General features: G+C 39.4%; 2 protein-coding genes across 2 annotated transcripts; one reads left to right on the top strand and one right to left on the bottom strand.

Annotated features, from left to right (window-relative positions):
• Positions 1-629: 629 nt before the first annotated feature.
• On the bottom strand, positions 630-2,432 carry LOC126870454 (arrestin homolog). The gene has a single exon (XM_050628201.1). The coding sequence runs from the start codon at positions 2,361-2,363 to the stop codon at positions 1,227-1,229; it is 1,137 nt and encodes a 378-aa protein (XP_050484158.1). The 5' UTR covers positions 2,364-2,432; the 3' UTR covers positions 630-1,226.
• An 842-nt stretch (positions 2,433-3,274) lies between these two features.
• Positions 3,275-7,888, top strand: LOC126870568 (erythroid differentiation-related factor 1; the record flags this gene model as incomplete). Its single annotated transcript, XM_050628385.1, has 8 exons — positions 3,275-3,325; positions 3,562-5,014; positions 5,100-5,897; positions 5,973-6,149; positions 6,225-6,601; positions 6,663-6,981; positions 7,057-7,348; positions 7,430-7,888. Coding segments are annotated over 8 exons (3,609 nt in total), but the record flags the coding sequence as incomplete, so codon positions are not given.
• Between the last annotated feature and the right edge of the window lie 6,886 nt (positions 7,889-14,774).

The raw sequence follows: 14,774 nt of genomic DNA, 5'->3' as shown, positions 1-14,774 counted from the left end.
GCGAGACTCTGCACGTCGGTGGTTGCTACGAATAACAACGAATAGCGTTATCTATCGTTAACGTGGCTGATTGATCGTGGCTGATTGATCGTGGCTGATTGATCGTGGCTGCGAGATATTAACGAGAGGCTATTCGATAATGATAAGGATACGACGCATTGTTGCCTGATATCGCGATCCGGCACCGATCCTCTTGGCGGAGAAAGGAAACGCGGAAAAGCAGGCGCGAAAAACTGTCTACGTCTCGCGGCTTGACTCTTTATTACTCTCGTAAGAAGCTGACTGACCAAGATAAACTTTGAAATTCACCGGGCTTTCTCTATTTTATCTCTGTTACTCCGCTACGATGATACTTGACAGCATTACGATAACTCCGTTGCCAGTTACTTCTTGCAAGGCGGTATTTAACTGCGTGTATTTTATTTGCCGAAGATCGTAAGTTAAATCTGCGAGTTTGCTACTTATACGACTAATTACTGATTCGTTTTGCTCCAGCTGCTACACGTTCCTATATGTTGGCTTTTACTTTTATGGACTCGGCTTGTTATTCCCTTTTCTACAGTTATCGAATGACATTAAAAGTATAAAATGTAGCGCCGAAGGAAGCTGAGAAAGAGACGGAACGCTGGTTTTGTCGCATATATTCTTTATTTCATAGAATTGGATAATTATAGGACGCTATTGTACAAACGATGGCTACGGGTGAGATCTGCATGCAATTTTGCTAGAAACGAGTTTCTCGTCGGACGATTCGCTTTCGTTTAGCTCGCAGTGGTGATCGATAGCATCGGATTCCTAGAATCATTAACCTACTTCAAGTATGTCGGACCGTTCGTTTTAACACTTGCCAAGATATCATCGTTAATCAGACTATCATCCTCCGATCGTTCTTTCACCCTAAAAAAAAAAAAAAAAAAAAAAAAAAAGAAAGCCTCGTCGTGCCTCGAATATACTCCGTCCCTGATCTCTAGTTCAATTATATATGATAACTTATTGCTTCCAATGACGGTAATTAGTACCCTCTGGAAACCTCTCGAGCGTCTAAATACGACATCGGACTATAGAAACAATTGAATTCTGATATTTGATAAAACAATACAAAGAACAGAATATGTTAGTATCTCAGGATTAAGTGGTTCCACCGTGCAAGTTGAGATTCTCTGGTTGAACGTTAGCCAGCGAGTGTCTGATGCACCCACTGCTCCTCGGTCACGTGTATCGTTTTTCTAACTGCTGATCGGCTTCACCTTCTCCTCCGTAGTGTCCTCCACCTCCAAGTTGTCCGCATTTACCACCTTGATCCGGTCCACGGGCTTCGGTCGCATCAGAATGAACGGCAGCTCCGCGGAGAGCTCTCCGCTCAGTGCACCTAAATACAGCTTCACCTTGACAGCGTAAGAAACTACAATGCCAAAGGAATCACGGACATCGGGTGAAACGAGCAAAGTGCTTGATGCGAGTTCGCTTTCTTCCTTCTTCAACCCTCCATCCAAAGCGATGCCTCTACGATGCTTGTTGTTCTCCAATTCTGGTTTCAGATATAGAACTTTGGTTAAATTGGAGCCAGGGCTAATGGGACAGCCGTCCTGCGTCTCTATCGCGTCAATCACCGTTCTGAACTGGCCATTTTGGAAAATCACCACGTCGATACCCTGCTGTACCAGCGCTTTGATCTTCTTCACCACCTTGTTGCTGTTGTTCCTCACACATACGTTCACGGCTATTCTCTCTCCGTGATGGTACAGCTGTTTGTCCAGGGTCACCTCGAGTTCTAGATCGCCAGGGCTGAGTAAGAAATCCTTTCGTACCACGGTGCAAGGCTGTCGACCTTGCTTCGTCGGTGCGTACTGAATCTTCCTGATGCCCATAGTTATCGTGCTTCTCTTATGAGTAATATCGGTCTCCGTGTCCCCAGAGTAGATCTTGACATAGTATGTCACTCCACAAGGTTCACCTGTTTCATCTTCTCCTGATTGCAGAATTACGCTGGACGGAGCAGTCTGGGGGAACTTGAAGGTAAACGGAATTGCGTTTGGTCCTAGTTTTCGGAGCAGTCGATCCTGTAGCCTGGTCAGGCTATCCTCCGTTTTCTTGGTCGTTGGGAACACCTGTTCCGAGATCAGATACAGATCCTTTTGGAAGTTCAAGCCCATCACCTCGTCCTCTTCCCGACCGTAGCGAAAGCTGCACACCAGCTGTCCCCATATTTTCCTACCTGTGTCCACGTAGTTTTGGTCCAGAAGAATCACGCCGTCTACTGGCTCGATTCCGGATAGATAGTCGATGTAGTCTCGTTTGCCCAGGTACAATGAAATTTTGCCGTTTGGCGAGCATTTCTTGAACACCTTGAAGTTCACCACCATGTCTGCGTGAGCGCAACGAAGTATCCTCCGATCTTATCACCACCGTTGTCGACTGATTTGAGAGGGTAGTGGTCGCCGGTCTTATATAGGAACGCGGTACCAGTGACGTCAAGATTTTTCAGGGCTTCCGAATCCGCTCAGCGTCGCGGATAAACCGTGCCTTTTTGCACGCGTCGATCCTAACCGTTTCGCGATATTTTTTTCCCAGTTCTATGCCAGAGGGGATAGGGGTGCGTTGTTTCTTCGACGTAGGAACACGCCATGCTTCTGACACGCTGATTTTCGCGGGCTTCGTTTTGTCGTTACGTATAATCTGCCTATTGTGTCTTGCTGCTTAAAACCCTTCTTTACGTACGAGAATCGGAAATAAATGTTGTGGTATAAACCACTTATGAGAAAAGACGATGGATGGATGCACATGTTTTGCGAATTATTAGATTCTTTTATCGCTTCATATTTCTCATATTTCTTGTATTTGTGTTACTCACTTTTTCTTGCTTTTAACTTTCAAATCCTTCTTTATTTTCGCAAAAGAGATGGGAAAATTTATTTCATGATTTGAATATCCCATTCTATGCTTTTATCGTGCGGAAAAATTTAATGATTGTAGTTGTATAATTATATCAGTTGATTTACTATTTATCAATACATAATTTTCATTTTTAATGCTAATACGTTACCATGGGAACACAGAAAATATTAATCATTTCTTGATCCACTCTTTTTTAGCCGGTAATGCAGAACAAAATTGATAAAGTAGAAAGCTGTTTCTAAATCGTCGTGACGTCCCTGCATATACCGCATACTCAGTGGTTGTACGTTAGGCGAGTGATCGAGGTTTCGATCTGATACACTCTGGTTCCTTCTAGAAATTTTAGAACAGAGCGACAAGTTTTGAGAGACGCGAGTGACACTATTCGAAATTAAAAATGTCAGAAAGTACGAATACCAAGCTTGATACGGTAAGTGATATCTCGTTCCATCAGTAACGTTAGCTACTTTATTTTGGCTTAGTTATTTTATTACGAGTTTTCTTTTATCCTATACTAAAGGGACTTCGTAACGATACTATTCGCAAACAACACAGAATACGTTAGCAATGTTGTCTATCGTAGAATCAAGTTGCCGATAAATTCATTAAGTACAAATGTGATATTGGAATTTTAATGTAACGTATTCGTCAAACATTTAATTGTAGGTCGAGCCTATGCCTGTGGCCATACCATCTGATTCATCCAAAAAACCAGTCAAGTCAACCGCCGTTGTAAAATACTCGGTCGTCCAAACACCAGCAACTTATGCTCAATTACAATGCAACACAGACTTAAATTTGCCACCGAGCAACTGGCTCAGCAGTTCTGCAGAAAGTTACGGCCTGCAGAGTGTATGGTCTCAGACCTCTGGATTTTCCAGTTTTCGTATGGCACACATGTTCCCTGATTGTGTAGGGGAAGTTGATGTTGTGTCGGACGCGGAGAATATAAAGAAACTGCTGAAATTGCCTTACAACCATGGAGTCATATCGATGGTGGTACACAGAATAGAGAACACTTTGTTGCTAGATGACTTTGATATTCACAAGTACTTACTTAGACAAGCGGAAAACGACTGGGAATGGTTAAAGAAATTTTTTTACGAGCATATTTTCCAGAATCTGGGAGATAAAGAAAAGCGTCTGTTTCATAAGACAAACAGTAGAAATACTTTGCAACAGAGGAACCTAGTATCCAAATTTTTATATCGCTCGATAGTAGTAGCAGACAGCAAAGAGCAACATACTAAGCCACAGTTACCTGTGAAAACATTGAAGCCATGCTTGCCAGAACCTTCTCAGGAAGAAAAAGTCCCAGATCCGAATTATAATCATAATTTTGCGAGAAATATCGTCTGGACTTTCGAGAACATACAGATGCTAATTGGTACTGATATGCCGATATTTGGAGGGCAAACTCACCCATGTATAAGCCTCAGATTAAGAGATATGACTAAACCTATTAATGTATTAACTGGTATAGATTATTGGCTGGACAATTTGATGTGTAATGTACCAGAAGTGGTAATGTGTTATCATTTGGATGGTATTGTACAAAAGTATGAATTAATTAAAACAGAAGATCTTCCTAATTTAGATCACTCTAAGTTCAGTCCTAAAGTTATCCGAGATGTAGCGCAGAATATTTTAAGTTTCTTAAAGAACAATTCAACCAAGGCTGGGCATACTTACTGGTTGTTCAAAGGCAAAGACGACGATGTTGTAAAGTTGTATGACTTAACTTCTTTATGTAATGATGTGTCGGATGAAAAGGGTCAGAATCCATTTACTGTACCTGTTGCTATGTTACTATATAGAGTAGCCCGTAACATGAAATACTCTTCTGATTATCGTAGGCAGCAGGGTACTATTAGAATGTTATTAAGAAATTGCATACAACTATTGACTAAAGAAAAGTACCCACAGATTGTAACATCTGCACATTTTATGCTATCTGATTTGTATATACCATCTGATACCGATCCTGCTAGTCCTGCGTTGTCAGATCAGAGTGATGAAGAGGATACGCAAAGTGAATCCAGTATAAACAACGAGAACGAGAAGGATTTAACGGACGAAATCGAAGAAGCTGCAATTAAGTCTTTAACATTAGCTAATAGTAAGTCAAAAATATATTTTAAGTACTTCGATATCTTTAATATATAAACAAGTCAATTAAATAATATATATATATATTCTTTTAGTTAAAGAGCATGCAGAATGCGAAGAACCTAAATATAAACCACCACCAATTTCGGGCACCATCGAAGAAAGATGTTTAGCCGCTCTAGATCACGTTTATCACGGACTCGAATGTCTACAGTATTTTCCGATCGAAGATAATTCTGAAGATGAACGGAAGAAAGAGGAGGAAGAAGAAAAGAAGAAAAGAGTATACGAAGAGAATCATTTAAATATGGCTAAACCTTTCCAGGCAATTCCTATGCCTTATATTTCCTTGAAAGAAGATAAGAAAGAAGTTGACGTCGAAGTGAGTTCAGTAAACAATAGTCCTATGCATAAAAAGAAATCTAAGCAAAAGAAGGTGAGGAAACTTGAAAAAATTATTTCAAAAATGGACTCTCACGAGAACGGACCAAAAGCACTGTTATGTAAGCTTAAAAATGAAACCTTACCTACATGGCAGGCACCTCAAAAAAGTGATAATATAAGTTGGAACGTTCATTTAAAGACATTATTATACGAAAAGGCTTCGTTGATTTTTGCCGTGCTCGCTGAAAATGAATATGCCAATAGAAATTACGGAGCATCGTTAAGATATATGTTAGCAGTCCTACGTTGTCAGAAGATGTTGGAAATATTTTGTGATATACGGAACGATAAATCAATAAGCTATTTATTGGGACGTGCTGGAGACTGTTGTTTTATGGCTGTACAAGACTGGTGTAATGTCGAGAAACACAGGAGAGATTACGAGATGAAGAACGAAATTGAAGAAAGCATTGTCGAGGAGATATATAGAATGGAAGATGTAGATATGAGTATGTTCATAGCTAAAAAATATACAAAAGACTATCTTGTTATAAGTTCTCTATTTAAAATACTTTGATTTATAGATATTGAATTATTGCCGCAACGTTTAGAAAGTTTAGAGTCTACCTTAGTAGCATCTTATAAGTGCTACGAGAAAGCATTGTCATTAGAACTGATGGATATGGATAGAAACAATCTCTTAAGGCGATTAGGAAACATTCATAATGAGTTAGGTGTACTTTACATGAATCAAGCTGGAAGTAAGTATTTTTTGCATGATATTGTATTTGTTGAAGGTACTTGCTTGGATGTTAAACCATGATATACCTTTCCAGCGCGGTACCAACAAGAGAATTTAGCGGACGAAACATCAACCTCTTCGGAAGGGGTAACAACGCTACTTACACGGTCGCTAACTCATTTGGAAGCAGGCGTGAAAGCATTCGAAACTGTCCATGACGAAGCAAATTTAGCACTTTTACATTCAAATACCGGAAGACTTATGCGACTTTGCGCACATATGCACGTTAAACAGAACACTCAAGAACGTCACTTTTATAATAAAGCGCTTGCAAGTTATCAGAAAGCCTTGCAAGTTTTAGGTTCGAAGAAGTCAAACCCTGTAATTTGGGATACTATTACATGGGATCTGTCCACTACTTTGTTCACTATGGCTACATTATTACAGGATTATCCTACAACTGGATGCAAAGTATGTTCATTTATATCATTAATAGAAACATTTTGTTACATACATTTGATCGCAATTTTAGACTGAAGAAGAATTAGAACGGGAGGTCGTCGATGTCCTACAGAAAGCTCTGAAGCATTGTGATATTGAAACTGCCGGGCCAAGGCAACCAGTATATCAATTTCGCGCTGCAATAATTCAACATCGACTTGCATCGTTATATCATCGTGTGTACAGAGAATATGAACCGGATGCGGACAATATTAAAAGAAAAACAAGCTTGCAACTTTGCAAGCTGTATTACGATAAAGCTGCGAAGCTTTTATTAGCTTTGGAGCAAACTACGGAGTTTCTGACGGTGCAGATGGAAAGAGTTGCTTTAGCTGAACATCAAGCGCGTTGTACGCATTTATCTTCAATTTAATTTAATAGATAGTTTTTAATTTCTCTTTTCATTAATTAACATCATATTTCAGGTGCCACAACCTTTAACAATAAATTAAAAGCATATCAGAATGGTCTTCAGTTAATTCTACAATGTAGACCCATTATCGATATATTATGCGATAGAAACAATTCTCAGAAGCAGAATGCTATTAGCAATAAGATAGGGAAAGAAAGTATCGAAGAAGGAAAACCGACTGATGAACAGAAATTGATAGAGGATGAAGAAAGTCTAGTGGTATTGTTGGAACAGCGATTACAATTTATCTTGCGATCTTTGACGAAATTATTCGTTACTAAGAATAGCAATAGTAGCAAAAAAGAGTACGTTTGCTTAGATACATATTGCTTTAATATATTTTTCATATTGACATAAAATATACCTTATTTATCTATACGTTTCAGGTCAGAAACATTTACCAATTTGTACAAACAGTGTTACAGTAAAACATTACGGCCGGTCACGATGTCTGGTTTCAAGTTAATACAGCATATTGTACAACTTTTACGGGAGCTGGAAAAGATGTTACCACCTATAGAAACTTGAATGGTTAATTGTATATATTGTTTGTGTGCCAGTTTAAAAATAATTTATAAGTTTCAACCAACGAATTTCCCCGAGATCGATGGAATTTGGTCGACATTGAATTATCGATTCTCCTGGCCCTCTAAAAGGTCCTTCGTAATTTGGTCATTGACGCTGGTCGTTATTTCATTTGCGAGATAAAGCCTTAATGAGGGTAACGTTCTTTAACTCTTGTATAAGATAGAGACTTTTTTTATTCTAGTGTGTACATAGTGAGATGGAAGCTTTTATTTATATATGATTTATAAGCGAGAAATAAAAAGCTTATACGAATCATATTTTCGACTGATTTTCAGTGAACCTCCGTACACACTATAATGATTACAAAAAATAGTGGCACCTTCATTTCTCAATAAAGAATATTTTTGTGAGGTTGCACATTTGGTTTTTATAATTTGACACACCGATTGAATCAGTTTTAAGAATTTTCATAAACTGAAAATGCTACTAAATGATACGAAGTTTAATATACTCGAACCTAATTATTTAGTACGTAAATGTAACCTATAATGACGCGTTAATACTTTTTATAGCCATTATAAAATATATTCTCATTCCCAATTTGAATGAGACACACTTCTAGTTCAATAAATCGCTCACAGATGGCGCATAACTTCGTTTTAGCACGTCCATAGATCGAACGACGTGACGTTTTAAACAATTACATGCTTGTCTATTAATTTTGAGGAAGTCGCAGAAACATTTGACCCTGTTGTTTCTTCGAGAATCGAACAGTGTTCAGCTGTTGGCGTATAACAATTCCAGCTGTCACTTGCACCTCATGTTCGACCGGATTTGTACCCTCTTAAGGAGATGGGGTAAGAAGATGTGTCAAAGACAAAACAAAGAAGCGTAAAGAAAGGTTGTCTCGATTCCTTCCTCTTTATCTTTTTTCCTGTCCAATTCCCCAGTGTTGCATCGTCCCCTCCGGATATCCGTGGTCTGACCTTTTCATTTTATCCTCCAGACCTTCCGCTACGGCGCCGGACGTTTCTCGACAACTGCTTCCTCTTACAACGTCCCAAGGATGTCATTTGACGTTTTACATCTACCCTGCTTCATTTGCCGTCCACCATTTTGGACCAGAAATTTCGATAAGTCTAAAGTTAATAAACATTAATATATAATATTTTGGTTAGTAGAAGATTATCTTGAAACTGAGATAAAAGTTCTTCAATTTTATGCTCGCAACTTTTAGGCTCTTATATATATAGGGTGACCGTTAAGTTAAATTTTAAACACCAACATATTTATAAGAAATACGTAAAAATGAAATTTGATCAAAGGTAGGCAAAGTAATACTATATTATTTAACAAATAACTACCAAATAACCAATTTACCAAATAACTTTTACAGATATAATATACTTAAAGTTGAAACTAATGTCTGTTACGAACACAATTTGCCTTTGTTAAATCGTAGCCAAAATCTGTATCGCGAGTATAATACGATAATATGAGGTAAGAGGTTAACTTTTATGCGCGTTGACTTCCATATTCTACACTGTGATTATCAAATACATGCAAGGGTACGATTTGAAAGGATCACCCTATACACCTGAGGTTGGCAACGTATCACTAAATAACCAGCTTCTACCGGGGAGGAAGTTCGGGCACGCCTTTAATAAACAATCTGAAAAGTAGCCCGGGGCGGCATTGAAAAATTTCAAAATCAAGGGTCGGCTCGCTTCCCCACGGTTGTATCCGCATTTTTCCCTGGACGTATCCAATATCCACGCTCGTATTTCCAGCCGAGTTGCAAGACGGTCGGGTCTGACTCCGCTGCGGAAGCATTTTCTTTTTTTCAACAACTGTCGCCGAACCGCGTTTCCGCGGAGATGTCGCGTTTCTCGGGATTAAATTCACACCGTGTGTTTGCAACTTGGTCTGTTATTTGCTCTGCTCCATCGAGTAGTTCGCCATGGATTCTTTCGATGGTGCAAATATTAATTCGTGAAAAAATTCGCCAAAGGATAATCGAACGTCCTATATACCATCGTTCTTCTCTTCTATATCTGCCTATGATCTTCCTTCGGTCGAGGACTTTCCGACTACCCGGAAGTCGATAGTCCACTTCTAGAACCACTTGCTGAAGTCCTTGATCGATGAGTATGAAGTTTCCATCTGAAGAAGTAGCTAAGTGTACTATTGGTTGTTTTTGCGTTTTTAACTTTGAACACAGACTATTCGTGACCAAGTGAAGATGAAGCAATCTGATGATGGGGAGAAGACAGGATAAAAGAAGAAAGAAGTAGAATCTTCCTCTCTCATTGTCAACGAAGAACAAGTTACTAAATAAACAACTAAGTAGAAATAGTTAACAATTCCATATGATTATTTCTACATCTTGAACTTCAAATTGGCCACGCTTTACTATCAATGGAGCGAAGATGCAGCAACGTGGTGAAAGAAAACTACAGAACATAGCAGCAAAGGACTACGATTTTTCTCTCTCAATGGAGAATGCGTCATTAAATAAACAAAAAGGACTTGAATGCGCGAACAGTGATGGTAGAAAGTCGGATTTAATAAACCGTGAGCGTAGACACGTTACAAAGCCAAGAAAGGCCAAACTTGGAAAAACGAGGGAAAGCAAAGAAAAAAGAAAGAGGATAGTTCTTTCCGGATTTAACCACGGCGATACGCAGTCTCTTGCAAACTACGCAATAAACGAAATTGCCAAGTAGAGTAGCCGCTTTGAAAGGTCGCCGTGGGAGAGAGGTCTGGGTATTATTTTCTCTGGTCGCTGGCTCTCGTATAGCTTGGTCTCTGCCATAGACGGCATCTTTTGCGCCAGTTTGAACACTCACTTGCGGAGGGCGCACTTACACACGTGAAACGCTCACACATGCAGGGTGTTAAAAGAAGAAGGTAATATTTGCTTGCAGGTGTTCGGACGCTCGATTTATAGCGACGGTATGTAAATTTGATCAAAGTGTACAAATTAACGATTAGGTAATCGTTAGAAGCAACGTTAGCCTTTTATGGAATCATCCGACTATACGTTTAAATTATCCATCAAAAAACATAGTACTAATACATTTTAGCGCGATATTAGTCAGCACCAACTTGTTCGTACAAACGAGGTTCCACAAATTAGGTTCTAATTTCGTTCATTCGTCTGAGACTGAGATACGAGTAAAATAGAGAGGAAGGTTTGTCAGCTGATTTATTGATCAGTTATCAACGTATGTATTCCTAAAACTAAATTATTTATAGTTCTTCATAGCCTTGATGGCTAAAATCGCATGCTATATATATATGAGATATACGTAATTTATATATATACACATTGCTCACTTATTTTTGACCAACCTGTATAGGAGAGGGATGGAGGGAAGAAGAAAGTGACATAGGAGAAAGAGAGAAAAAGCTTTCTTTTCTCACCCTCTTCGGTCCCCATCGTCGCAGTTTCCACGACTTTGAAACAATTGAATTCCGAGACGTCTTGAGAAGGGGTGGCTCGAGGAGGCCGCCATTACGCGAATTACATAATGAATCCGTCAGACGTGAAAGAAAAGGAAAAAATACCGGTTGACAGTCTAGGCTCGTCCGAAGTCGGCTGCCTTTTCTTTGCGGCGACCGATGGAATTTCGGCTCGAACAAAGAGAGAATTCCGCGAGGATGCTTCCCCCTCCTCTCTCCTTCCGTTCGTGCCCCGACTCCTTCTCGCTTTCACGTGTCTTCGAGCCGTTCGAATTCAAGCCGCGTTCCTATCTCCTTCGAGCCTCTTATCTGGTTATATCAATTATGGTCGGTGCCTTTCTGTCCCAACCGCGTTTGCATTCTTTTCGTCCCCTCGCTCGAACGCGTTCCTCCACTTGGGCAGAGCGACGTCGCAACGATTCGAACTCGTCATTGATAGTTCCCTTGAACTGGACTCTTAGCTCGAGACGACGATCAGTACATATCAACCAACTGTCGTCTTCCTTTTTAATTATGTAATTACTACACTCTGAAAGTGGACTTGGAGAAATGTACATTTTATAAAGAACCAATTTTAAAAGATGGGAGAAAGTCACGGGTACGATTAAAGATAAACGTAAATGTAGTAAGTTTGAGAATTAAGGACTTATACTTAAGGAAATACGGCACTTCAGCCGTAGAAGGAACGATCGAACGATATTGCAAATGAGAAAAACTGAGAAAATGAGAAGAAAAAACGAAAAGAGGATAATAACAAAGTACAAGTAACACTTAAGTATATAACGATACTTCCAAACGCAAACGATCTTACAATCCCTATAATATTCTATAGGATTCCAAGCAGAATATGCCAGGAATGGAGCCAGGAAATATTTATTCGCCAAGTTTTAATTATATATCCTGTGTAGATTGGAGTTCGGGTCCGGAGTCGTTGTGGAAGGTTACAAAGCGAACGCGTGCTGTGTTTCGGTGCACATCGCGAGTGTCATAAATAATCACGTGCATATTCCTGTTCCCGAATGCCCAGCGTGTTCATGGGACCGATAATAAATTACCGGGTATGCAAACACCGGCGTGAATTATATTTGCTCGCCGGAGTTATTCCGTGACTGTCGATAATCAGCTCTTGGTGACCGAACAGCTGCCAGAACTCATCCCGTCGAGTCACGGGAACAACCACGATTTCTGTAAACAGGATTCCTTACCTCCGTTATCCTGATCGATCGATTTCACCGTTCGTTGTTCGCTTGGACGACAGAGATAGGATCGGCCGTTGTTAATTTAAATCAAAAACTGTACAAGAAGCAATTTAAAATACGCTTCGTTACGTTTTAATAGTTTTCCTGTTAAAAGAAACTCGTTAAAGGAGAATGTAAATTTTATTCTAGAATTTCAACGTTTTCAATTGTTTCATTATCGATGAACGTTTTTTTATCGGCGTTCCAATATGGTTTTTATGGAAATGACGGAAGAAGAAAAAGAAGAAAAGAAGAAGTAGAAAGATTTGTGGCGTGGACGCGCTCCTCCTTCAATCGGTTGCGTGTATGTATTAAATGGTTAATTTATTAGTTTTCAGAATACCAAAATTCTTTCAAATAATTTTCTTACTATACAATTTCCATCGTTTTCAATTGTTTCATTATCGATGAGCGCTTTTTATCAGCGTTCCAATATGGTTTTTATGGAAATGACGGAAGAAGAAAAAGAAGAAAAGAAGAAGTAGAAAGATTTGTGGCGTGGACGCGCTCCTCCTTCAATCGGTTGCGTGTATGTATTAAATGGTTAATTCATTATTTTCCAAAATACCAAAATTCTGTCAAATAGTTTCCTTACCATACAATTTCGATCGTTATTTTATACAAATACAAAATTCTAGCCGATCGCTTATTTTCGTAATGGTTGTAAATTGTTATGCAAAACGTATCAGCTGATGTCCTGATACTTAGAATCAACATATGTATATGTACAACAAGCTGTGAAATATCGAATCGATCGCTAGGCAATCATGTTACGAGACGCGAGAATCGAGCAATATAGGATGACCTAGGTTTCATATGCGGCGGAAGTTTGAACAAACAGACGCTACGTGGCTGGTTTTAAAGATCACCCTGTTCTGTGGAGGAGGGCGAGAAGGACACGTCGCCTAATCCGTCGAAATTCGCCGATGCTGGAAAAGTTACGGACGAACGACCGGAACCTAGGGTGTATCGATCATCCAAGATGGATTTGCAATTCAATTTCGTGGGTCATCCTGGAGCTTCGCGTGGCTAGTCGAGTGTTTGCGGTGAACGGAACGGTGTCAATAAGGAACGAGTTGTTTGAGTTACAATTTCGGATGTTACAGTCTGTTTCACATTTAACGAACGCTCGAGATCATTTTCTGCATCTTTTGATATATTATTTTCGATCGATGCTAATGTTTTTACTCGCGTACAATTTATTCTTTCAACTTCCATATAATTTATGTATTTCTTAAAACAACGAATCGATGTAGAAGCAGATTAATATCGTAAAAGAGTCGCAACTAGAGTAACAACTACAAGTACCAAACTGTTTGAACGCTTATTGTGGCAACATAATCTTTATACACATCTCTATACTTGTTTCAAACTTTACCGATACAACTACGATAATCGTATTTCGTTATAGCTCTAATGAAATTTCAAAATGTAACACACACACACATACACACAATATATCTATTCATAAAAGGTCTCGTAAGTGCTGCAATACTATACGTGGCCCAAATAATCCAGAATAACAAAAACAGAAGAATAAAAAGCCGATGAAAGATAGGTATTGCGCAAGATATCTCGAAGCAATCTTGCAGGAGATAAGGAAGCCACGGTAGTAGCAAGTTCTCGATACCGAAATCTAACGCGTTTTTAACGAGTACATCGGGGCGAATGATTTATGCCTCTAGTCTCGGGATTGCCGCAGCCGCTGTGTACCATTTCGAGGTAAAACTTGGAAGATTACCGCGGCGAGACCGTAAAGCTCGCAATGTAAACGCGGAGGGAACGTAAAATCGGGGATTCTATTTGCTCGGCCCGATGCCTGGGATATTTATACGCCGGGAATCTCATCGTTGAATCAGGAACGTGGCTTTTTAATAAACTTAAAAGCTCCGTCGCCGTCTAAAGAAGGATCGTCCGAGCGAACTTTCGGACGTCCCCTAGCTAATTGCACTTGTAATTTCGCGTCCGTGTCTTAAACGCGCGTGTCCTTACCAACAGCAAGTTCCATCGTTTCCTTCGTCCCGCGATTTATCTTCGCTTCGTGGTCCGTGAAAACTGAGCATACTTGCAGGTTTCGAAAATTTATCTATAATTACTTTGATATTCGAACGAATCAAAGCTTTTATGAGCAGTAATCGAATCACGAGCGTGGCAGAGGCATTGCCATTTCATTTATTTATGGAAAGTGAAAAAGATTTGGGAAGATTTGATAATTCATATTGAAAATTGTTTTATAGAATTCCTTAAGTGGGAAAGATTTAATTCTTTGGACGACGTCTTTAAAAGACGTCTTGACACTTACGTGTGAAAATTTAAAAACGTTTCGAAAGAATGGGATTCTAAAATTAGTAGAATACTGGTCAGAGGTCATTGAACAAAACGGTACATTGTACATTGGAAGTAACTTGCTTCCCAAAATATGGTCTTTTAAACGAATCGCTTAAAAATCTATACGAATCCGTGAAACGAAACAAAACACATTCTCGTGCTTCTTAATATA

The sequence above is a fragment of the Bombus huntii genome, chromosome 10 (genome assembly GCF_024542735.1).
Source record: "Bombus huntii isolate Logan2020A chromosome 10, iyBomHunt1.1, whole genome shotgun sequence".
NCBI lineage: Eukaryota > Metazoa > Arthropoda > Insecta > Hymenoptera > Apidae > Bombus > Bombus huntii.
Note: the sequence above shows the minus strand (reverse complement) of the source record. Positions and strands in the feature narration are given on the sequence as shown.

Excerpts from the sequence above, each read along its gene's own strand:
- LOC126870454 (XM_050628201.1), bottom strand. The coding sequence starts at position 2,363 with ATGGTGGTGAACTTCAAGGTGTTCAAGAAATGCTCGCCAAACGGCAAA.